At 38.1% G+C, this 25583-nt stretch overlaps 1 protein-coding gene across 1 annotated transcript in view; it reads left to right on the top strand.

The window, feature by feature from the left end:
* The first annotated feature begins 235 nt into the window (after positions 1-235).
* The window catches only part of LOC139735769 (uncharacterized), a 38577-nt gene continuing 13229 nt past the window's right edge, over positions 236-25583 (top strand). The window contains exons 1-5 of the mRNA XM_071646519.1: positions 236-693; positions 17827-17913; positions 20123-20201; positions 21901-22095; positions 22490-22627. Of these exons, the coding sequence (XP_071502620.1) occupies positions 236-693; positions 17827-17913; positions 20123-20201; positions 21901-22095; positions 22490-22627 (957 nt within the window). The remainder of the gene's footprint in view (positions 694-17826; positions 17914-20122; positions 20202-21900; positions 22096-22489; positions 22628-25583) is intronic.

The raw sequence follows: 25583 nt of genomic DNA, 5'->3' as shown, positions 1-25583 counted from the left end.
GTCACAACGTTGATTAATAAGCAGACGATGATCAGAGCAAGACAAAGGCCAAATCGCTCTGGGCTTTTTGCTTCTGTCGATTAGGCCGAACATGAATCAATTTACAATTCAATGTGTAATGATTATAATTAATCAATGTTATGCTAGCCGGTGTTTCTAGTGTTTATAATCACTGTTAACATCAGTGTAACTTTATAGTAGTTCGTTTCAGGATGCGTTAAACGTTTTGCTCCACATGATGCAGATCAAACCGAACAGAGCGATGACGTCACAGAAGGACAGTAACAAACGCTCCGAGCCCGCCGAAGCAGACGACACAACAAACGCCTTGATCCAGCACCTGCCCGATCAAAATGGCGCAACATCAGACGCGCACGCCAGACGACCGCGCGCTCTCTCGCTCAGCTCCGCCTCGGCTGCGAACGCTACGCTCTCCTCTTCCCATCTTCTCGCATTCCTTCCGGCTCGGGACGCGGAATCGGAGCATCACCACCATTCCTCATCTTCGCAGATTTCGGACGATTCCGTCGCGCTTTCGCCGCTGACCGAGGATTTTTCCGGCCTTCCAGGCAGCAGACGACACAGCGAGCCCGTCAATAGCTTGTGGTTGGAAGACGGCAACGGCAGTTTCGGCATGGGACCCGGGCCTACGACCGACTCGGGTATGGAAAGAAGAAGCAGCCGAGGTTCATGGTGAGTGAAAATCTATATTCAGTTAATAATAGAAACGTGAAAAGAAAAGTAATTATTTCCTCTCTGTAATTAGAACCGTAAAGACTCTCCTTCAAAAGAGCTCACTAAAACTTTCAGTGATACCTCGACTAATTTCGAATCATCACAAACTTTCACAGATTGCTGTTGCCACCTTGAAAGGTAAGTTTCATAAGAAGGAAGAAAAAATAAAGAATGAAACTTGGTCTGTTAAAAGCTGAATAAAAATAGAAAAGAAAACAATCGCATTTAACGTAAAGTAGGTAAGTAGATTTGTAGATGTAGATCACACATTCATAAAAACAGACTTTGTTCTTAATGTTATTTAGAATCCAGCAAAATGTCATGAGTTCTCTCTGGAATGAACATTTTTAGCAAAATAATCTAGAGAAATAGAGAGTGAACACGAATGTGTAAATATTATGAAGTGCTCACGCAAGCATTTGGCAAGAGTGATATACTTGCGGTGAAAACGTTTTAGAAGTGTTACTATTCAACGAGTACTTCAATCAGCCTCTTAAATTCTTACTTCAATACTGACCACCGTTCTCCTTCCTTGGTCATCGGTTCGGTAATTCGTGTCGGCTGCCATTTTACAAGTTCAGGGAATACCGCCATTTTATACAAAAACCAACTCGATCCAAAGTAAAGAGTGTCTGTGCTGATTAATTGCAGGGTCTTCCCCTAAAAATACTGCTAACATAATATATTTTGGCAGAGCTTCGCTCAAGCATCTCTATGCATTTTGGGAACCTATAAATATCTCATCGTAAATCAAACTCTCATCAATCAAAATGGAAAAACCGTAACAATGATTAAAGAACAACTTCAATCGCCTCAATCTAAACACCTAATGTCAATCGATACGTATCACAATACCTCGGGCACGACTGCGTTTTGAATAATAGCCCTGTGTCAATTTGTACAAGGGACATTAAGTTTTTTGGACAATGAACATGCCGCACAATAAATCGATAGCACTCCGTTTACAATTCACAAAGCGTGAATATTCATGGCATTTCTCAGTCATGTGCAGTGAATATTACCCCGGGGGCTATCAGACACTGAGCTAAACATAGAGAACCTTTTCTCGCAATTTGTATTCCGTACACAGTGCAGTTGGGCCCTAAACTCTTATGTTGTATTTACAATGATATTGTTCAATGTATTCACACATTCACGTTTCTGGTAATCTTTCAGTCATTCAGACTTGTGTTTTCTTTACCTCTGCGAGATGCTGGAAATCATATTAAGAGTTATCAATCTTCTTCCTAAAAAACAACAACTCGCATTTCATACATTATTTCATAAAATAGTTGTCTCAAATATCAACGATACCCTTAATCGCTAACCCCCTATGCTTCTGTGTGTTTGCGGTAGCAAAATATACCATTTGATGAAAATGCTTTGCGTATAGCCCTCTCATACCTCTACTATTAGACGTTTTAAATTGAAAACCACTGACTGATATTGCACTGAAAAAACAAAAACATAGTAACAAAAATTAATGCTTATTAAGAAGACTGATGTGGAATGGATCTCATGCACACACAATACGACTCCCTGCCGAGAAAGTTCAACGAATTTCATTGTGTGTATATGCCTATTAGTGTAAAATTACACACCCAAACCCAAATCAATTAACCTAAATAATCTTCTCCGTATAGTTGGATGTATTGTAGTCGCAGAACAAGGACTCCCACTGTTAAGGCCATTGGTTAATCTCACCAATTGGTCGGACTGTGCTAATTACTATAAGTAGGCCCCTCACTTGAACGTTCCGCCAGCCCTGTATAAGTTAAAGTGAATGGATACTCGCTCCCCCCATAGTTGGAGGCATTTATACAAAGGACTTAAAGACAGATCTTGGTTTTAGTGGGATTTTCACATGAATACCCTGAATAAAACGGCCTTAGTCCAAATTTGGCTTTTACCTTTTGAGACCCTTTGCGCAAGTAAAAATGTACATAAAGATAATGAATTAAATTACTGTTTTGTATTTCGATCTGTATCATACCATACGCACAACTGAAATGTAAAAAAAAACGACTTTCGTTCTTGCTGTTATTTTGTATTTTCGAAGGATTCTCTCTAATGGACTTGGGTCTTTGTTATATTCAGATCTTCAATCTTTGTTTAAGTTTTTTTTAAAGGCAAAATTCTATGTGTGTATAGTGTGTGTTGTGTGTTTGTATAGAGGGAGAGAGGTGCACAAGCTTAACCCCCCCCCCCCCCCCCCCAAGCAAGAGGTCATTAGTATTCGAGAACTTCAGCTCTCGTCGAATATGCCGGACGAGTTGAGCAGGGCAAGAAAATCACGCACCTGCCCGCTGTAATTTAGACGAGACAGCCACAAGGCTTTCTACATTATTCTGGTTCTTCGGCTCCGTCATGCAGTAGAATTCAATTTTCGTCTACTCCCGTTATAATGTATACGTGAAAAGAACAGGGAGTTGTGTGATAATTCATTTGAACAGACTAATCGCACTGCCTTATTCATCAGTATAGTCTGCAATTCTGCTACGTCATTAATGTGAACAAATGATCTAATCGTTTCATCAAGTCTACGCTTCTTAATGTTACGCCGCATTATTAGCTTCCTCATGTATTATAGAAATGCATTTATATGGTGTTCCTGGCAATCCTCTCATTATTGCTCGCTTTCTTGTTTTCAGAAACAACATCTTATCGTATTTAAGATAATAATATGCACGTTATGTCACTAAACATCATCTATACTGTAGTGAAATCTTATAGGTTTAAGTAATGAGATTCTTTTAACAAGGCCTACATCTATTCTAATTAACCTCCTGCTGCCTCCTGCTATCTCATAGAGACGCACATACATTGTTTTTCTGCGCATGCGTGATCTTCTTATCAAGTTTAATATGGAGATTCGAAAATTGGTTCGAAAAGAACCCGAACCTTAACCCTGACTCGTCTTCTAAACTCTCATTTCCATTCTCCCGTAACTTTGAATAGTAAGCTAACCGGTAAATACGACAGGAAAACTCTTGACCTTATATAGTAATCTCAAGTAAAGTATAATGGTTCTTCATCTTATGGCCGTTGCGATCACTCTAATATGTATCAGGCATTTCGATTGCAGCATTTTCCTTTGTATTTTTCTTTCTTCTTTGTGTCAACGCTTCGTGTGACGACGTTTTCTCTCAACAAGTTAATGCCCGCCAAATCATATTGATTCAAGATGACTTCAGGATACATGACTTCAAGAAAACTGATAAAACAGCATCTCCTCACGCAGCTTACTTAGTGGGCAAGAAAATAATATTGGTGTCATGTGCCAAACAAATAAAATTGAAGAATTTACACGAATGATTTAATTATTTTAAGTCGTTTGGCTGTTATTATCAAATTTAGTGAAAAGAGCTCGCAGAAATAAACTAAGCAAGTTAGTGTTGCCGGGGAGAGTGTATAGATATCGTATTCGCGTTAAATGAAACAAACAACAAAAAGCAACGCACCCTGGAAGAACACGAGACGGCATTGGCCCAGCTCTTATTGTATGATGCTGTCCCGTTACCATGGTAACCTTATGTAACTCGGTTTGACCGGAGTTTAATGAATATGATACCCTTTATAGAGCTTCAGGAATTGCCAGCTGCCTCCAAGAAAAAAAGGTGTATAGATTACAGTATATGATTGATAATGAATTCATCTTGAAGAGAGATACAAAGACAGAGAGAAAATAGGAAACGGTAAAGCTGATAAAGTGAGGGAGAGAATCGAGAGATAGATAAGACCAATGTTTTATCTATACCTGCATAGATATTACTGAGAAATATACAGGAAGTCCGTAGAAAAAAGGGAGGACAAATCATTCATTGGTCAGTAAGCGTGCAGTCCTATTTGGAAATAGACTTTGCGCTGTGGGAGAGGAATATTTAAAACAGATGAGAGAATTAAGAGAAAATATAGAAAGGGGGAGAGAGACGACGACGAAAGAACGAGAGAGAAAGCGAGAATAGAAAGACTCGCTGAAATATTCAAAATGTAAGAGGGCATGCTTTCGTTGTGGCAGAAGGCTAAAGCTCACGTTTACCAGCACGCGAACCTTGTTTCACATCTAAGTGCGAAAGTTGGCGCTGGTATTTTTAGCCTTGGTATAGATAAAGGGGAGCTTCTCGGCTGAGGCGATCCCTTTCTCACCGAACACCTGTCGAAACGCGCTTCATTGATTGAGGTGCCGGGATGGCGGATGTTGATGTTAAAGGAGGAGAAGCACTGAAATGTGATACGAACTTAAAGGGGTAGCATATTTCTCCTTGACATGGCACACTCTCCACTCAGCATTATTCCCATGAAATGATGTTCGGTATAAGTAGGTCTATATTAACAGAGCAAGATAAGCAACAGGACAGAGTGAAATATCTTTGCTGGCAATGACACTTTATTTATGATTCAGTCGATTTGCAATCAGATTCCTTTATACCCATGAGTAAACGCTGCACATTGTTCCCCGTCCCAAATACGACACAAACAAAATGCACGACTCGTTTCCACTTCCAGAGCTCGAAAGCTTTATCTTTAGCATTGCTTAAGCATTACAAGGTAAGATGCACACGTGGGCTGTAAAGAGGGACATAGCATTGTGTTATTCAAAGACGTATACGACTCCAGGGGATTCGAATTCTGGCTCTCCTGTTTGAGAGTGCAGAGCCTAGTCCTCTAGACACATCCATTCCATTGCACTGAGTGATGTTCATCATTCCAAAGGTTAGTTAATCCGGTAATGAAAAGATTGTGCATAAAATAAAAAAAAACTGTCGGAATTTGTATACGAAACTTTTTTTTTTCAGATTAAGGAACCTTTTTTCGAAGCAACGAACATTTTTCTTTCATTTTCGAATTAACAAATACTTTGAAAGATGAAATGGCCCTCCTCGAACGTTTTGTTGGATTTACTATTTAGCTAAAGAATGAAATGATAAATCCAACACTTTGATTGTTGAATTTTACATTTGCAAAAAAAGGTTCGAGGAGTAACATCTAAAATATTGAATTTGCCATTTCATTTTTCGTAGTGAACCTTCATTCGGAATAACGAACTGTGACCTTCCCACTCATTATTACACATTCATTGCAACTGCGCGAATCATCAGGCGACAGTACAGTTAGATTTATCCACGACCGTGTATGGCACGTCGTTATGTAATTAATGGCTGATATTAATATCATTCCTTTCAAAACACTGCCTAACCGTGTTTCGCAAGCTCACCTTCTCTCCATGTATACGTCAATATAATTTTTAGTGCATGGTGCGACCGATCAAACACACGTTGGTCTCTCACTCTGAATACACAATGCTGCAATGAATAAGTCAACTCCTTTCAGAAGATAAAAAGCTTATCCGTATCATACTTTTATTGATCTGAACCATTGCATGAAGTTTATTGTGATTTTCGTCTTTAAATAGCCACGTAATCGTAAATGCTGGTATTTTGGGGGCGATTGTGTCTGTGTTTATGTTAACCTGTCTGTGTCTGTGACGAAATGTCATTATAAAGTTAAGTTTAAAGGTCCTGTTTACTTTTAAGTTTGGGAGCTGTGATTTAAATGTTCAAGATATCACATTTTGATGCATATGGTGTATAGGCATATATTGTATCACAAGACATCTTATTACCATATATATTCTTTTTCGCTATAAAGCCTAAAATTTAAGGAGATACATGTATCAGTATTTTTCTCATTAAACCGTAACTGTAGACTGTTTAGTCTGGAAACATATTCATTATCCGACTATTGTTCACATTTTGTGTATTCAACAATACTTTATATCGATTACACGGATTCAAATTTTTATGGTGGTTGTTTCTATCCCCAACTCACATTTCAGAACTATAAAAGCACTAATGCTGGCTGGGTTTTTGTTTCTTCTGCAAATGCCTACAAAGGTGCCACTTTGGAATACGATCCTCGGAAAGTGGCTTAAATCAATGAAAAAAAATAAACAAAACAAAACAAGATGGATTTGCTGTTACAATGTTTATTATTATTTCATTACCGGTATTCAAATAATTTCTTCATGGATGGTGCTTTACATTATTATGTTCAGCAGCTTTTACCGTGGATCTCCCCCCCCCCCCGTCCGTCTTTCAATCGAAAACACCGGCCTAAAAGAGAAGGTTCTGTCTACATGCATGGCATTTTATCAATAGAATTAAAGGACCTTATACCACACACTCATACTTACAAGAAGCTTTGCTTTTCCCCTGCTTTTTTCTACTACTTGCTCCAACCATTCCCCCATGAATAACACAACTTTCTTTGTGACATTATACAAAACATTACATTTCTTTAATTAAAACGCCAACTATTATACGTTTCTCTACTTACTTTCTGAGCTCTGTAACTATACTATAAATGTGGATCTATTTTTACTCATTACATCATAGTGTTATAAAGTTGTATATGTCAAGTCTTAATCATACGTGCTGTGTTGTTACTTTTATCGCTGGAAAGTCGAAGTTAACAATCAAATTTGTTACGGAGACACCAATTCTCTCATTGATTTTGTGAATTTTCAATCTCTCATATCATTTACCCCCGCTCTCCATGCACTTATAGAAAACAATGATATACACTATATCTAACCTGGGTGCTGTTCGTTATTAAGGTTCGCTATTCCGAAGGTTCGTTATTCCGAAGGTTCGTTAATCCGAAACACACAAATTCCCTATACCTAGAGGTTCGTTAATCCGAACATTTGTTTCGTTATTCCGAAGGTTCGTTATTCCTGAGATTCGTTAATCCTAAAATGAAATTCGGAATAACGAACCTTCGGAATAACGAATCTTCGGACTCAAGAGCCTTCGGAATAACGAACATTCGGAATAACGAGCTGTAATGATATATTTAACCTTGGTATACGTAAGGACTGAGTTTTGTACACCCCTATGTCTGTATACAGAATGCTGGTTTTGTGTTTTTCGCACAGTTCTGCATTGATGATGACTGCAATAATTAGCTGATCGGGAGGGCGGCCTTCTCCCCCTCCTTTGACCCCACCCCCATCGGAAATTGTAAAAAGCAACTTCAACGACACAGCTATGATAATAATACATCAAACCAAGGTCATCACATCCTATTCGCTGGCGACACACTGCATTAAGCGTGACACGCGCTGACGAACACGTTTGCAAATAATGACAGGAACCATCTAACTGTGAAGGGTTCATTCAAAATATAGACCCCCTGTGCATTCATTGACAACACTATGAAAAGTCAAGGAGGTGGAAAAAATCGATAATACACACGAATTTATATTCATTGTACAATATACTATATTCATCACGTCATGTATTCTAGTGTGAAGGCACGTGCTTCTTCATTTTCGCTGTTGGGTTTATTTTCTGATGGAAAATGGAAATAAAAAACAACTGCTGCTATTTATATCGAAACGTCATCAACATCATAATTTCACTGTACAGAATATACACTCGTATTATTTTCGTCACATTGTAATTCTTCAGTTTAAATTATGTATAACCGTTACGTTGTGCTATATCAAGTAAGTGACACCAGAATGAGCATGTTATAGATTGCAGTTAAAGTTGCAAGGAAAATCGAGAATTAGATTCGAGTGAGTATTATAAGAGGGAGAAAGAGTAATATCGTTTTTTTAGCGTGCATGTGTGTTTGACCAGGGAGGTGTCTCACCTCCCTGGTTTGACGTCTTTATGTATATTATGACTCAAAATGGGCAGAAACGGTTAAAAACAATGAGATATCTGGCTGGAAACATGACGTGATTGTGGGGGCGTATAATTACCGGAGTCAAACAAACAAACAAAACAAAAAGCCCTGAATCTAGCGTTGATTTGTACCTCAGAGACTGGCAGTTTTCTGTATTAAAAAATGGTCAAAATTTTCTGGAAACACCATCAATCACACCTAGACATCGCGTGCAATTACACAGTTTCATTAATACCCTCTGGAAATTCGACCGTCGTAGATTCAAAGCAACTGAGGTAGAAAAAAAAACACCCTGGTGCCCATCGCTTCGGCCATCAAGTATAATGATACTTTATTGGTCTGATTAAGTAAATATATACAGACATGGCCTTGATTTTATTGCACTCCCTTATTAAGATGTAATCATTGGAGAACTTGACTGAAATGTACGTCAATTCCCTCGCAATTCACGAGAAAGATGAACATGTTGTGAAAGCCTCCCCCTTCTCTGTTTCTCGATGTGTTATATTGGTCATTCTATTTCTCAGGCTGTAATTTCTGAGAGCCCACCTGTAGCGTAGCGGCCTAATTGTTAAATGGGAACAACCTCTTTTCCAGGAAGTCGTCAGTAATATTGCCCTTGTTAATAATTGGCGTTCATGCATACGTGAAGGAATAATTCCAAGGTGTAGCACTGCCTAATACCGTTTTTGACGTCACAAAGCATAACCCCCCTTTCCCAAATGTAATGCATGTACATCTGCTACTGTGTGTTTGATTGATTGATTAAAATCTATTTCCACGTTGTGTTCACAAAAAAACAAAGAAACAAAACATAGCTATATTACAATGAATATTACTATACAAAAATAATCGAAACGTATATAATACCATAACATTACCACATTTGCAACGATTGGGCAATAAGTAAATTGTACAATAAGAACCAAAGTGAGAGAACCTACTATACCAAAAGCGCAGCTGTATTACTTGATAGGCCCCCGAAAATTAAATCACGTATCTAGAATGAAACATTTAAACGCATTATATAATAATAAGAGATTATGTATCATTTTAGTAGCTGGTATAAAAGATTACAACAACTAAATCTGTGATGTTGCAAGAAGACTAAAATACTGTCAAACATGGGATTGTCTAGCATAGCGGACACCCAAGTGAGACGAAATATGACCGTTGACAGGCGGTCGCTATAGACAGGGTCTTTAAGCATGACTTTTCTGTCGAGGGGATTTTTTCTTTTGTGTTCAGTGGCCACACAAGGTAGGTGGCCGCTGTAGACAGGTGGCCGCCAGGGCAGGTTTGATTGTAATATAATTATCAGTTCGTGTGGGAGCCATGATAGTGCTGGTGCAGTAGAATTTTATATGGGAAATAGGTTCGAATCCCTATCATCTGAACGATGTCCAGTCATAACTTGCCATAGCGGCCACCTGTCTACAGGGGCCATCTGCCGTTTCGGGCACTTCAAAAAGAAATTCCCTTGAGAGAAAAAGCCATTTTAAAGACTTTGTCTATAACGGCAACCTGTCTAAAAAAAAAAAAAAAAAAAAATCATCTTTTCGTCTTCTTTGAGTGACCGCTATAGACAGGATTGACTGTATGACATCCTAGCTTGACAAGTTATTTCTCATCCTCAATGGCCCCTCTGATGACCAATAAAAGCTTTATAGATCAGATTATGCATGCTGCATTAGGCCTAGTAGCTGGGAGAGTATAATGCTTGCTGCTACACTGTAAAGACATCGGTGTTAGATTTAACACCACGGGTGTTAAATCTAACACCGATCAAACTTCAATAAAGGACCACACCCACAGGTGTTAAAAATGCACTGTGATGGTGTTGAAAAGTGTTCACCTGACACTTCGTGGTGTTAATTTGACACTGTACCTGGTGTTATTTTGACACTGTACTGGTGTGAATTCAAAAATGACACCACATGGTGTTGATTTGATATTTGTTGGTGTTAATATCAATGGTTTAACACCCGTCCAGCTTCAATAAGAGACCACACCAGCTGGTGTTACTTTGGTGTAAATTTATTTTCACATTTTTTAAAAAATCTAGTATTTTAATGTAAAATTCTTGATCGTCTTGTTTAAATTAAAAATCAACAAGAAGTGCAGTTTCAATACTAAGTAACTCTTCAAAAAACAGTTTAGAATTTGGAAATGACACCCAGAGGTGTTATTTAACACCATAAATGAGCACCGAAAATTTAACACCAGCTCGGTGTTCACTATTTAACACCGGACTTTTTGCAGTGTAATTACACTAAAAGAGGTTACATCCTTGAATTATTATAAGATCATGATTTTCAAGTACTATCATAATATTATCACTGTGAGTATCTTTTTTTTTACCATTATTTGGATTCCATGATCTAAGTGTCAACAAACATATTGCATTTTTCATCATTATGACCCAACCTTGCTGATTTATATGGTTATCATGAGATCTTGAAGATCTCTCACCTTTATGCCAATAGAAATTGACAAATCTTCTGTTTATGTTTCTTAATTTTTTGTATGTGCACGTTATATCACATCTTGACTTATTATGCGATGTTTAGTATAAGCACCTCCCCCCCCCCCCACCCCCCCCCCCCCCCAATTCATTATTGCTGCCACGTTCTCTGAGCCGGAACGGAAAACATCTTGTTTGAGCAATATAATTCAAGGTAAACCGGTACTAACGCTTTGAAGGTCAGTCTTTCATGCCAGAGAGTATAATCTGCTGATTGTGTATACGTATTTGAGTTTATTAAACAGACACATAATATTGTTTTTATAACTGTCAGCTCAGTAGGCCTATATAATAATGTACAGGCCTTCCATTCACATTTTTCCTTAAACCTCACTTATTCCGATAGCTTCTCAACAGAGTCTCCATCAAAATATAGCATAAACATTCAGCTGGAATATAAAGGCTACCTTGCTGTTCTGTACCTGACAATGAAAATAATCTTATAGCAATAGTATCTATAACCTATCCTAATTAAGAAAGTATCGTTTTGCTTTCACAGATTATATACGTTGCTTTCGCTTAACTTAACGAATTCTTGTCCTATATTACTGAAAAAACTGCAACATTTTATGATTGAAAATGTCAGTTGAACTGATTAAAAAGAAACTGATGAATGATCTTATATCTCTATGCCAAATACAAGTATAATACAATAATTGCCTTGTTCGTTTAACATCTTTATCGTATTAAACTCTAAAAAGAAAATGTATAGTTCATATCTTTTTAAAATCCTCTATCAGAACTAAAACAAACAAACAAACAAACAAACAAACAAACAAACAAACAAACAAACAAATACACAAACAAACAGAACTATACATATCATCCTGTTTACTTGCATGCATCATACTCCTATGTTCACCCAGGTGTAACTTTCATATGCCGCATTTGAACTGTAAAAGTTGAGAGTCGTATCAGTAAAGGTTATCTTGATCAAAAAGACAAGGGGAACCTGTCCAGTGTCCGTCACCGCCCACTGCTAAGTGCGTGGGGAGTAATTTGAGCAGACGTGTATTTCACGCAGGCTATAATGTAGTCTATCTAAAATGCTGAATGTCAGTTGCTGATGACATTGTATGGTTGGATAGATGCAAGGGGCTCTGTTCTCTTTAAAAGAGAAACATAAGTGTCTACTTTCTTCGTGAATGCTCAGTATAATGGCCGCTATAACTGTGTTGCGTCAATATTATTAATTGCAGTTTAAAGTAGTCTGATGAGCTCATATTAATATGATTGTAACTATACATACTTGATGAATGCGATAATAGATGAAAGATTTGGGCCTTTGCTATAATTATGAGTGTTATATCAATGGATCCTCCAGTGAGTCATCTTGGAGTGATAAGAGCTTCTATACACTATAGATTGATACATGCATCCAGTTCCATGAAAGGTGGTTTATTCATTTATCTATTTATCATCCATTCATTCATCTGTCTGTCCGTGTCTGTCTGTCTGTCTGTCTCTATCTATCTATCTATCTATCTATCTATCTATCTATCTTTCTATCTATCTATCTATTATCTATCTATCTATCTATCTATCTATCTATCTATCTATCTCTATCTATTTGGGTCTATTCATTGCTTCCAATGTCACCTCACCCGTCAGAACAGCCGTGTCACTCAGACGCAATGTCCGATATTTCTTCTCTCTCTCTCCCTCTTGGACATAAACACAGTTCATATTTGCTATGCAAGTTTTGCATCTTCTGGTTACGGTCGAGGAAATGTGCTACAATAAACATACACGTATATCGTTTGAGATCTGCATCATTTCCTTGATTTTAATGGTCGTCAATTTGTAGGCCTACGTCACAGCGTAATTCGAATTTTGTTTATTTCTCTTGAAAGGCGGTAAGAACATGCTTGCCGAAACGTTGAGAGTGGGTAAGCCCGTTTCAGTGCCACAAGAATTAAAGAATTCTTGTTACACGGTCAAGTCTTCTACCACTAATCCTTGTTTTCTGTTAAAATTAAAAAAATTTGGTGGAATGTATGATTTAAGTTAGTGTCATTATTGATATTTCATCCAATCTGGGATACTAAGCGTGCGACAAGATTCATTTAACCGGGCTTTATGACCTCAGCAGAATCTGTCACATTTAATAAATTCTCAAGAATATCAATCCCCTTAATTTTTCCATTGAATGGAACAACCGTTGCACATTTTTCAGTAGCGTCAAGTGATGAAAATAAATGAGCTGATAGCAACATTGGAATTCCTGTAATATTTTCATTTTTGTTGTTACTCAGGCGCACATAAAACATGAACTGTCTCTCAGTGATAGAGTTAATCTTTTGGCCTTTTATATGAAGTATTAGCGTGAATGCAAAGCTCTCCAATGAATAAGATGAGACAACGAGTTCATGGTTAATCCCTTATTGCCTAAAATTAAAGCGGAGCAACAGTTATTGTCTCTGTTATTGCAAGAGCGAAGAAACAGATAGCCTCCCTCAAACTCAGAGGCTCAAAACTGTTGTGCGTCAAAGCAGGAGCTTGTGTCGTTCTTATAGCGTATTACAGGTGGCGGCACCCCCTGTAAATTCTTAATCGATTTACCCATAAAAAGGGATAAGACGTCGAAGCAACAATGGCCTATTATCTTTGAAGGTTTTGGAGGGCTCATCACTATGCCAAGCGGAACATTTACATGCACACAGTCATCACCGACCGGCCCGCCGCCTTGCCCGCCGGGCCCCATGACGAAAAGTTAGTGTACTGCCGTGCGAATCTGCGGACCCCTACTTCTCCCGTAATGTGTGCAGCGCAGCGTAGACAGCGTGCATAGCAACGCGTAGATAAAAAGAGGACCCCTGCCCATCCTAGATCCTATGTTCGTGTAACGTGTGTATGTACAGTGTGTGTGAGTGATCGGAAAATATCACACAAAAAGATTCCATCGGCAGTAATATCGCGGTATCGGTACGCGGTCGGTCGGTCTCGGACGACGGCCAGCCTACGACAGTGAACGTAACAAGTGTAAATGCGATTGAGGAGGAGTTTCATGTTTGCTAATTGAAAAGTTTTGTGAATCCCAATAAGTTATGGGCACTGCACTGGCACTGGTTATCCTCTCCGCCAACTCGATGGATGTAAACTCCAACAAATACATAGCAAGACACACGGATTCTTCTCACTAGATTGAGTTGTGTTTTTGTGCGTGTGGGACATGCCAGACGACAGTGCCGCAGCGATGGATCTCAACACGTTAAATTTCGACGATTTTGATTATGACGATTCGCCGGGTTCTGATAGTAGCTTCATCACCCCTGTTGACACCCCGTCTGGAAATGAGAAGAAAGGTTCATTTAATTCGAGATATCAAAGCTTTTCGGGATTATCTCATCAATCCAGTCGGTAAGCCTCATCAAGTCAAAACAACACATCACCGGTTTCCACAAAGTCAGAAAGTAGATTTTAAATACGGATATGGTAGTAACGCGTTCTAGCTGTTAGGTCCTACGCCGGCTACGGTGTAGGTACAGGTTAGATTTGGAGAAGAAAGTTCTGAGAGTGAGAGAATAGTGAGTGGAGTATACTTTCTACTACTAGTAATGTACTAGTACCGTACTATACTATCTAGAGCACCAGGCCCAGTGCAACTTTAGTATAGAAATCCGTAAGATTATAAGAATGTGTTTTGTTGCAATGTAGAAATTTATAATGATACTCTAGACTGCATGCCTTTGTACTATTGTAGAAAATAGCACAAATCCACTGTTGTAGAACTTGCCATTTTTTTTAAAGACAGTAACAGTTAAATAAGCGTGGCTACCTACCAGGGAAGTACCATCAACTTTCCTAACATGTTACACTACTACAGTCCAGACATTTTCAAAACTACTGGAGAGCATGGGTCATGCCACAGCGAATGGAGAAAACTAAAAGCCTGTGCCTGTGACCATAGTGACAGTGTGATTTCAGAACGAGAAAAGACCCCAAAGCTTCTGGTCACCAATCCTACAATGACCGAGCTGTGTCTAGACAAAATATAATTCTATAAAACACTATCCCAGTGACAGCCATTGGGATTAGGGTTCCCTATCCCATGTCTGCTCTGATACGGGAACGTCAGTTGTAGATTTCTCCATGCTCATGGGAAACTGATCTTCCATATAGCGCAATTAAACCTCTACAGTGTAGAAACAGATCTAGGTCCTACAGACAAAAGGTCATTCTCTTAGCAGTTAGGTCAAACCCCATGAAGTACAATTTACTACAAAGCTGATTACTGGGGGATGGGGGCATTGTATTTAAATAATACAGTCCCCAGCCTGTGTGTACATAAAAACATCACTGTCCCAAAAATAGCAACATAGCTGTTAGGAAAAAAAGAAGAAGCTATGGATCCTTCTCAATACCGACCTGTGTATACAGCAGTTAATCCCACTTGGAACTCAATTTTAAAATTGCTCAATTAAACCAACCCAAGGGATGTTACAAAGCCAGAGACAACTTCGCCGACAATACATGCTCGAAAGCTGCAATCTTGATTTCCTGTAAGAAGTGCACCCAATTGAAAAATCAAGTGCTTAGCAACCTTAAATCTAATGCTGTCCATCTTCCATAAATCTGTAGTGAAATTCATTATGATACTGCTAATGTTTGTGTCATTCAATTGATTTATGTTTAGCTCAAGAAACTTGGAGAAAGCACTTAACATACAGAGTGTATGTGTACATTTGTACTTGCAGTAAAGGTATTCTATTTCAAAGGAAGAAACATAAAGGTGGTGTCTTCAATTTTGTATTTGCATCTAACATTAATGGAGAAAATAGCAACTTACAAATGTAGGCAAAAGAAAAACAAATTGTGTTCTGGTAGTTTTTCTTAATCATATGGGCAGCAAAGCTTTATAAATTGTGTAAGACTAAGAGTATGCAATGCAATGTAATGTGAATATTTTGAAGGGAGATGTACATTTCATAAGGCAATCATTTCTTTCTTTCTTTGTTTTGTATCATAGTTGTGATGAACAAATTTCAGTGGTTGTACTCAAGGGAAATATTTTCCATTACAAGGCTATTGTGTGTGTTCTGATTTAGATAACCGAAAAAAAAAATCAGATGTTTAAGTTTACAATGTGCAGTAATCTTGAGAGCATAGAATAGGGAACATATTAAAAGAGATTTACATACATGTACAAGGGGGTGTTATGGGAATGCTTTCAAGTGCCTCTTCAGGGGTTTCATCAGCTTGATCAATCCGTTTAAACAGCGTATATTTCATTAGGTGTTACCTTTGATATGGATGCGGGCAAATAGTGTGTCAATAGAACTTTGGTTGGGTTTCATCATTTACACTGTACAAGAGGAAGCCATAGTACTTTGCTCCACAAAGGAAGACTAGGAAAGGAGAGGGTTAGGAGCCTGTGAGTCTCCTAATCTAGTATGGACGAGCCAAGGCCCAACACATGGTTGTTGCAAGAAAGGCTTGTTTACCAGATTCTGCTCCACTTCATGTATAATGATACCTTCTTTTGCTGCATTGTGCTTTTTGTGAGATAGGTAGCATGATAATCGAGGCGGGTGAAATTAAAAACCACGTCTCATGTTTGCCCTGTGGCTGTAATCGACGCCTCGACAAGAAGACGTTGTATTGACTGTGCATTCTAAAGGTCAAGAGTGATAGCGCTGATTGCTCAGATAAAAATTTGGTAAAATAAAAGGAATGTAAACAATGTTACAAACACCTTTTATGAAATCAATTTTCAAGACCTTAAAATTCAGGAGGTCACTGTGCACAGTAGATTTTTTTTTATTTATCTATTTTTTATTTTTTGCTCCTTTACGTCAGGTACAGACTGGTATTGACCAGGGAGATGGGATTCCCACCTCCCTGTATCGACACTTAACTTTTGAAGAGAGCTCTTTAGATATGCAAGTGTTGCTGAAGGATCTTGTTTGCTAGTTTTATAATCTCTTCCTTGTTCAGCTGAAAGGCATGCTTGCACTCACAGTCAAAGTAGACTTTCAGTGAATTGTGATCATGCCAGTACGACCTATTAATGGTCTTTATGCTGTATGTTCAACATACATACAATATGTACGTATACAGATGTCTGAGAGGAAATTACTTTTAGGACCATCATTTCACATTCCTTCACATGCAAATGCAGTGTCATGAAAGTAGGGAATCATTAAAAGACATTTCATGTGGGCCTTATGAAAATCTAGAAATGTTTAGAGAGATGGAACATTGTAATTTGAGAAAGACAATGATGGTGGGTTTTCTTGATTGCAGAAAGCACCCTGAACATACAATGTATGGAATATTGCTTAGAATTGTTGCAGTTTATACTATTAACCTAAAGGTTAAATTTGGCTCATAAAAGTTTTATGATGAGGTATCCAGTTATGAAAAATTGTATTTGCGTAAACCAGAGAGATGGTAAATTCCCATCTCCTTGGTATAAAACGGCCCACTTCCACCGGTCCACTTTAAAACCAACAAAATGCCAGCAGTATGGTGGTTTAAACATGGTTGTGTCAGCTGTTTGACACTGTGTAATTTACTGAACAGCTTTCACCATATCAGTGATGAACAATGTCTTGTAAATTGCAAGTAAATAAAGTGTGATAAAATTAAAGCATGTAACATGTTACAAACAGTTGGGATGGAGGTACAGTCGTAGTAGAGGAAATGTGTACTTGTATACAAGTATGGTTCATATAATATTGCTAATGCTGAACAGGAATATTTGTACAGCCATGTGCTGGTTAAGGAAATAATTTCATGGCTGTAAACTTGACTGTTCATCATCCTCTCCACTCTTTCAGTGACATGCATACACAAAGAAAGCAGAATTTTATCGTCTCTCTTTATGCTTTCTCCTTGTATGTTTCAAATGCTATCTTCCACATGGACAGGAGTACACTGGTATCAGCCTCAGATTCCCAGCTGGATGATGGTGAGATTGAAGATGGAGGCAGTGCAAACGTCAACGTGGTCATCAGGTGGGTTATTGCTTTTCACTCCTCATTGCAGTGTTTGTTTGTTTGTTTGTTTGTTTGTTTTGCACAAGTACTGTGTTCCTATGTAGTCTGAATGTGGATGCAGTCTTTTCTGTTATGTTGACTTCAGGTGTTCTTGATTATGATCATGTGTGCAGTGTTATCAGAGAGATACAAGAATGAACAAAATGGTTTTAGTACAAAGAAGTACAATCATATCCCTCACTAGGTATGACCAGATAAGTAAAATTTGATACCCCAAGATAGTGTTTGAGAGAGTATTAGAAAGATTTATTTGAGGCTAAATAGATAAATAAATTAACAAAAATACATGGCAGCACCCAACGAAAGAGTTTGAGTGAAATTAGACAGGTCATTGTTAGGCTGACTGTCAGTCATTCTTTTTGTATACCTGTACAATGTACATCCTTTGGGTACCATGTGTTCAAGCTGTGCCTCTCATTCATCATGAATTACTGACAGTCTAACTGTCCTCAATTTTTCGATCTTTGTCCCATTCCTCTCTATAAACCTTCCCGATCAGTCTGTTCATTGAATTACAAGAATTTCATTCAGAGTGATGCTTGTAAAGACACATTTCCCCCAGAAAACTTTAAAGCCACAGTGGTGACCACCTATTAGGTACAGGTATTATAGATGCTCGCATTCCATCCGAGACATGCTAAAATTTTCTCACTAATAGAAATGCAGCGATCTGTGTCATTTTGTATGAGATACGGGCTCTTCTGTATTTATAGTAAACCCTGAATATAAAATATAAATCATAATCCATAAACTCTGTGTCAAGGATCTTGGCTGTTGCAAGTTTTTATGTGCTTTTTTCTTTTTACCCTGAGCATTTCTCTGTTAACGGAACTACTGCTTGCTTGCATTAAGTGCCCACTTAAGATTCCATACAGATCTGATGTAAAAGTGGAGAATGTTGCAACCCCTTCCCCATGAAAGCAATCTGTCGGTTGTCATGTTTCCTATTGCTGCCTTAAAATGGCTTCTGTATACCATATCTCCTCTGGCAATATCCTTTTCAATCTTTTCTTTTAATCAAACTGGGTATTTCTTCTCTTTTTGCCCTATATGTGCATCCTGTATGTGCATTGTGTGTGTGTGTGTTTGTGTTTGTTTGTGTGCATGTGAATATGTACATGTACATGTACATGTATGTATACACATGCCACTTACACTTGTTACGTGTGTGCATGTTTTTCTTGATCTCTATGTTTAGGTTTATTCATGTAATATTCATCTGTTTGTTTTGTAAGTGTATGATTGTCTCTGGCTACAGTCTAATGGAACAGGCATGCTTCATTCAGTCACCTGCCTCTTTATTCCATGAAGGTTGATTGATCATCTACTCTATGGTATCTGGGTACAGCTATAGAGATCCAAGTGATAGAAACCACCTGGCGCTCTTTTTAGCCAATTCTTGTGCTTCAATTTAGCCATCTTCCACGATTCGTCACGCAACTCCTAATGATCATTGCTCATATCTTTTTCCTTTAATACCCCGCCCCCCAATGCCTTGGGTGTGCGGATCTGTAAATACTTGAGCCGATTTACCTCATGAATGATATACGTACGGTCTAATGTTTGAGGAGCTCAGTCAGATTGTAGTCATTATTCTGGAGTAATGTGGATTATAATGCCTTAGTAATTGCTGCTGCAGGTCACAAATTGCCTCTTTTAATCAGGATGGACTGTTTGAGGCTTCACAGGCTCTCAAATATGCTGAGTTTTTTATTCCCCTAGCTTCATGAAAGCAGTAAATAAGACATGCAAGAAGTCCAACATGTACTTTGTGTGCAGTTTGCTATCATGTCTGCCAGTTTTCACTCAGACATGTACTACATGAATAAGCACATCCAAGAAAAAAACAAAAAAACAAAACATAAAACTGTGAGCATTCAAAATATGTGTGTGATACATGTACTTTGAAACCTGTCAATAATGTGTATGCACAGGATTGTTTTTATGGGGCAATTGAAATGTCTAGAATGTTTACTTGTATGTTGTATTTCCATCAGTCTTTTGCATCAGGTCAGCATTCATGTAGGCATGTGTGAGACAGGCGATGATGTTATTATTAACGTGTAGTTGTACATCTTAGCTTAATGAGAATAAACCTTCTGGGTAGAAATGTACTGCTAAGTGTATGATGTGTTCTTTTGTCCTGTCCCTCCCCTCTCCCTTCCAGGGTGCGACCGCTGAGTGAGCAAGAAAACAAGCGAGGAGATCGCAATGTTGTTGTAGTTCAGAGCCCTTCAAGTCTCCTGGTAAGCCACTACTGTATACCTTAGAATTATGCAAAGCATATGTTTTTACTTCACAATAATTGTAATAAAGACATCTATTTTTTTTTTTTTTTTTGATAGGCAAGAGTTAGATGAAAATGAATTGAGACCTTAGAAACAAAATATTAGCAATAAAGAAGCCAACTGAAGTAGTTAATTCATATTACATTGTGCAATATACTCATTGAATACCAATTTTAATTTCTCATATTTCTTGTCTATTTACCTATTCATTCAATAATGTGTTTATCTTATTTCATTTTTATAGCTGGTTTTCCTGATACCATACAGTATCATCAAGTCATAAATTACCTAACTGCTGCTTTGAATACCAAATCATCCCAAAGAGGACAGTGTTTTTTGTCTTTCTTAGTGTGTTATGGAAATTTGAATTTTGAATAGCCTGTACAGTGTACTTACATTTTAATACCAATACAATACAGCATAAGTAGCAAAACTGAACTCCACTGATTATGGGAGCCTGACTTCATGCTGAGGCTAGAAAAAGAGATGAGGAAACATGATAATGGAGTATTATTGACGAATATACAGTATGATTGAAAATTAGAAGGTTATGTACTCCTACAAGAAGTTCAGATTTCTCCTCTGAATGTTCTGTAGGTACATGAAAGTGTATGATATGTACCATATCTCATTGTTATGAGCTACATTTTCCATATGTCTGTATTTCATGAAACACATCATTTCATCAATGAAGTACACCATATTATAGATGATGAAAGGATAAAGCATTTCCTTGTACACATCACAGAATGATTGACAAAATCTTGAGCTCTGCATTGAAATGTCAAAAAACACCTTTTATAAAGGATGTCCTTTTATAAAGGACAGCAAACTGAATGTAAACTTTTCTGATGATACCATACTGATGCATTCATACTTGACCTATGATTGATATTTGACAATATTTAACACTGTGTCAATATGTAGAGCAAAGACAAACCAGTTTTCAATATAAACAGGATTTAAACTTCACACTGTTGTGACAATGCATTGTTGGGTTAAATTATAGATTTGTTTATGTTTTCACACATTTTGTCTTTGATTCATTACACACCCTGGGTGCAGCATGGCGTACCAGTCTCTCACTCAACATACCTATCAAGATACAAAAAAAAAAACAAAAAACAAGACAATAGTGTGGAGTGCTTTGATAGCAATTAAAGGAAACCCATGATTATAGTTCTTAAATTGAATCAATAGATTCATTTGCTGTTCGCTGCTGTACTTATGAAAACCGTGAGTAATGCAGGCCTGTTAGAATAGAGTTGCCCATTAGCCCATATGTGCAGCAAATTGAATTCTGTTACATAACAAATCATATGCATAGACTAGGAAGTTGGCTGAGAGAAGTTGCAACTGCTCAATATTCTTCACTAAATCGGACTGCTCTCAAAAGCCTGGTGAGCATTTTTGAGCCATTACGGGGATTCCTGAATATATTCCAAGTCGGGCCAACCTTATCGATAGATGGTCTCCACACCGTACACTCTTTTGTAAAGTCAGTGGCTAAGATAGTGTTGGTCATCACTTAACCCTCTGTGTACCACATTGATTTCTTGTCCATTATGCATGCATTTAAAATTTGTGCACATTTGACTCCTTGGCACAGTTGAGGGTTAAACTTACCTTAGGAACTCTATATCTGGAACCTTTGCAGATTGAAGGAGACAAGAACAAACAGTTCACCTTCAACCATGTGTTCCCGGGCGAGGCCACGCAGCAAGATGTGCTAGAGGAGTGCGGCATCAAGAAGATGGTGGACATGGCCGTGGAGGGCTACGCCTGCACAGCTTTTGCCTACGGTCAGACGGGCTCTGGCAAGACCTACACCATCACCGGCCCACCGAGAGCGGTAAGCAATGACTTGAACAGATTTTGCCCACCTGGTTTTCAACACCAGTAATTCGCCATTCTTACACAAGACTAGAGAAAAAAAAATACCGGTACTTGTAATTAGTTTGTGAAAATATATTGATAACAAGTATGGTTTTGATACAAGGGTTTTTGATGTCAAGGCATTGGTGCATATTTTAACAAAATCATGCAGTCTTGGCAGTTAGCCTCTTCATCAGCCATTTAATGTAAGTGAGGTTTTTAAGATTCTTGTTCAGCAAAATGATACTTGCTCACGAATGTCAGACACTTCTGCAAACATTGACTTGCCCTTTTTTCACAGGTTTTTTTTTCAGTAATTAAGGAATGACATTAAAGAAAAAATATATATATTTCAAATCATCTTTCAGGAGGTGAGATCCCACTTACAGGCAGAGAGTATGTCAGGTCTTATCCAACGTTCCTTGGCCTACCTCTTTGACATGATCAGACTCAAGCCTAAGATGTCCTTCTCTCTTCGCTCATCCTACCTCGAGATCTACAATGAACAGGTAAGATGACAATCACTTCTTTCACCTGCAGGTGTTGTCTTTTATCTTATTTATATACACAGATGTTTATGTGTGTGTGTGTGTGTGTGTGTGTGTGTGTGTGTGTGTGACCATTTGAATAGTGCTTATATGCATAATTATGTCTTTTTATGGTATCACGTACACGTATCTGTGTTGGTGTATACCAGTATGTAAACCAATATCCTTTTGTTCTTTATTTGGTATTCTTTCTTGGGGGATCTTTTGATCTTTTGATACCAAGAGTGAATCATTAAAAGAAATAATAATAATAAAAATGATAAAAAAATGGAAGGCAGCAGAAAACAAACAAAACAAAGCACAACTGTGCAACATTAAAACAGTTCCAATATAAAGTGAAGGTCTATTCCTTAAGTTCAGTTGTGTTTCATCCAGTTTCACTTTCTGGCAAGTAAATGGTTGGCAGATATTTAACAGCTTTATTTACTATGGGTTTGACTTTAAAAGTAGAGGTAGAAGTAAGTCGTTGTACTCTTTGCATTGTGATGCCAGGAGTGTGTGGAACTCACAGCAAAGGCGTCAGGTGTACGCGTGCTCCAGTTTCTAAAAGAAAACCTAGAAAAAAAAAAAAGAGGCTGGGCTGGTTGCCATGGCAGCAGAGAAACAACCTTCACGCCTCCCTACCCAGGAGCATGCCGCCAAGCATGACTGCCTGACCCCTGCTTTTGTCAGGCCTAATTGGCCATGTATGCCAACAAAAGTTTGATTCAGGAAAAAATGGCAATTGAATGGTAGCTAATCCCCCAAAGTCTCCATGAATAGACTTCCCACATGCTCCAGGGGCACTATTCATGCAACGAGATTCAGACTTGGCACTGAACTTTGACGTGGAGAGTCTTTTTCTTCTTTCCTTTTATTGTGGCTTCCACTTTAGTGCAGGGCTAGGCCAGTCGTGCAGTTGTCAACAGGCAGTAAATTCTAGCTCAAAGGCCCATACCCGCCTACTGTTTGGAATCCTTTTAGAAATATGTAGATTTTACTCACTGCTTTTCACAGGAAGTGCATTTTGCATTCAAAAGAATAAAAAAAAATGATGAAGAAGCGTGTGTTGTGAAAGCAGTGAGTGATGGGTTTCAAACAATTTGATCCTGACCTTATAAAATTCATATTTGTGTAAACTAGAGTGACCAAGCATAAATCAGAAAGAGGACTTTAAAATCAGTGGGAGTGATGAATTTCACGATCACAGTTAACTAGAGGAGAGTTCATGTAATTTTCCACGAAACTTATGTAATCTGAATGGAAAAGAATATTGTAACAGCAATTGTCATGACTTCGTATTTCTTTATGATTGCAGTCTAATCGGAAGTCAGGCATGGTAATGTTTAATCAAATTGACAAAGAATGATACACGACCCTTTTCTAAAAAGTAATAATGTGTGCCTTCATTGAAAGACTGAATGTGTCAATGTTTGTCGAACATTCTTTGGGAGAGACCCTGCGTACAGGCTCTGTTTGTCGAAAGCTCCATCACTTTTTATGAGTTAGGAGGCATCTGCAAATTTGCTTGGCAAACATATCAATTACGGGATAAGAGAGCCGTGAAGTATCTGCCTATAGTTGACAGGGAGGTGGTAAGACTTTGTACAACCTTGGTGTAGCAGCACTCCGGCAATAGCTATTATTTGTCTGCAGGCTAGTTTACTTGAGGGAAACTTAAATCTGGTGGGACAATATTTACTCTCCTATTGTCCTTAGCCCCACAGTACTGCACATGGTATGCTACACTCTATAAATCTCTACTTTGCTCCAGTTTATCAGCTGGTAGACTCAACAGGGGAAAACCTCTTTAGCAAATGTGCATTATAGAGGATATATAGAAGTGTTTGACCTTAACGAACCGAAGTGAAGAGTAATAAAACTGCTGAAATGCACAAGACGACACCAACCAGGATGTTGTTTCAGCAATGTGTAGAAACCTACAGTGCAATATTCCATGTTATGTTCCAGGTGACTTTAAAAGTGAAATCGGGCAAATAGAATGGTAGAAGTGTTGTGCATACACACACACTGATTCTTTTTTAAATTTTGAATTGTTTAAACTTGAATTATTTAAATTGAATTGATATCAGGAATTAAACTGTGCTTATGGTACAAATGTACTTTTTTTTTTTTTTTTCTAGGGCTATTAGTGAGACAATGTAGTAGGTATTAAATCTCTCTTTTCTTTTTCTACCCTCTCCAGAGGTTGTTGTGACATAACTTTGTGGATGATGATAAGATCTCATCTACAGAAATGGACATTTAAGTTAGATTGCCCGTATATCTTGAGCTGATGTTATATCATCAATCGAAAAAGAAAGCCTGGAAGAAATGTAGGGCAAATGTGTTGGTATTTTTCCACTTAAGTCTAGAGGTTAAATACTGTAGTATGCTGTTTTTCTGATGATGGATATGGATGTATGTGGATTCGATATATGGATATGATATGATTTATGCCAACAGTCCAGTGTGTTTGCACACAAAGTGCATGCGTTGGGTATTTCTTGTGACCTTGCAAATTCATGAGTTTACCCTAGTCAATTAAGTGATGTATGGCAAGAATTCCATGTGATGAGCTAGCAGATGAAATGCCAGGATGTCATGCTCAGTCATGTCACCATGAAATTTTGATTTAATTGTGCAGGCACATCTGACTGTGTACGCTCCAAATGAGAAAAGCCTGTATTCATTCATGCGCCGTAATTCCACTGAATTGAGTGACGCTACAACCTGTCATATCCCATTTATCACATGTAGTGTCGTTTGGTGCCGTGTCTTTTTATCATGATATTCACTGTATATGCCATTAATTTTATGATAAAGTGGAGGAAAAACATTCTTATTTTAGGCTTCAGTTTTCTATGTAATTGTTTAAGCTGCAGAGTTGTGAAAAGCCCCTTTATTTAATAACCAAGCCTAAAGAGAGTTTTGAATT

This window comes from Diadema antillarum, unplaced genomic scaffold, assembly GCF_040938485.1.
Source record: "Diadema antillarum isolate AM-2024a unplaced genomic scaffold, OU_Dant_1.0 seq00000597_RagTag, whole genome shotgun sequence".
NCBI lineage: Eukaryota > Metazoa > Echinodermata > Echinoidea > Diadematoida > Diadematidae > Diadema > Diadema antillarum.
The sequence above is the reverse complement of the archived record's forward strand: the minus strand, read 5'-3'. Positions and strand labels throughout refer to the sequence as shown.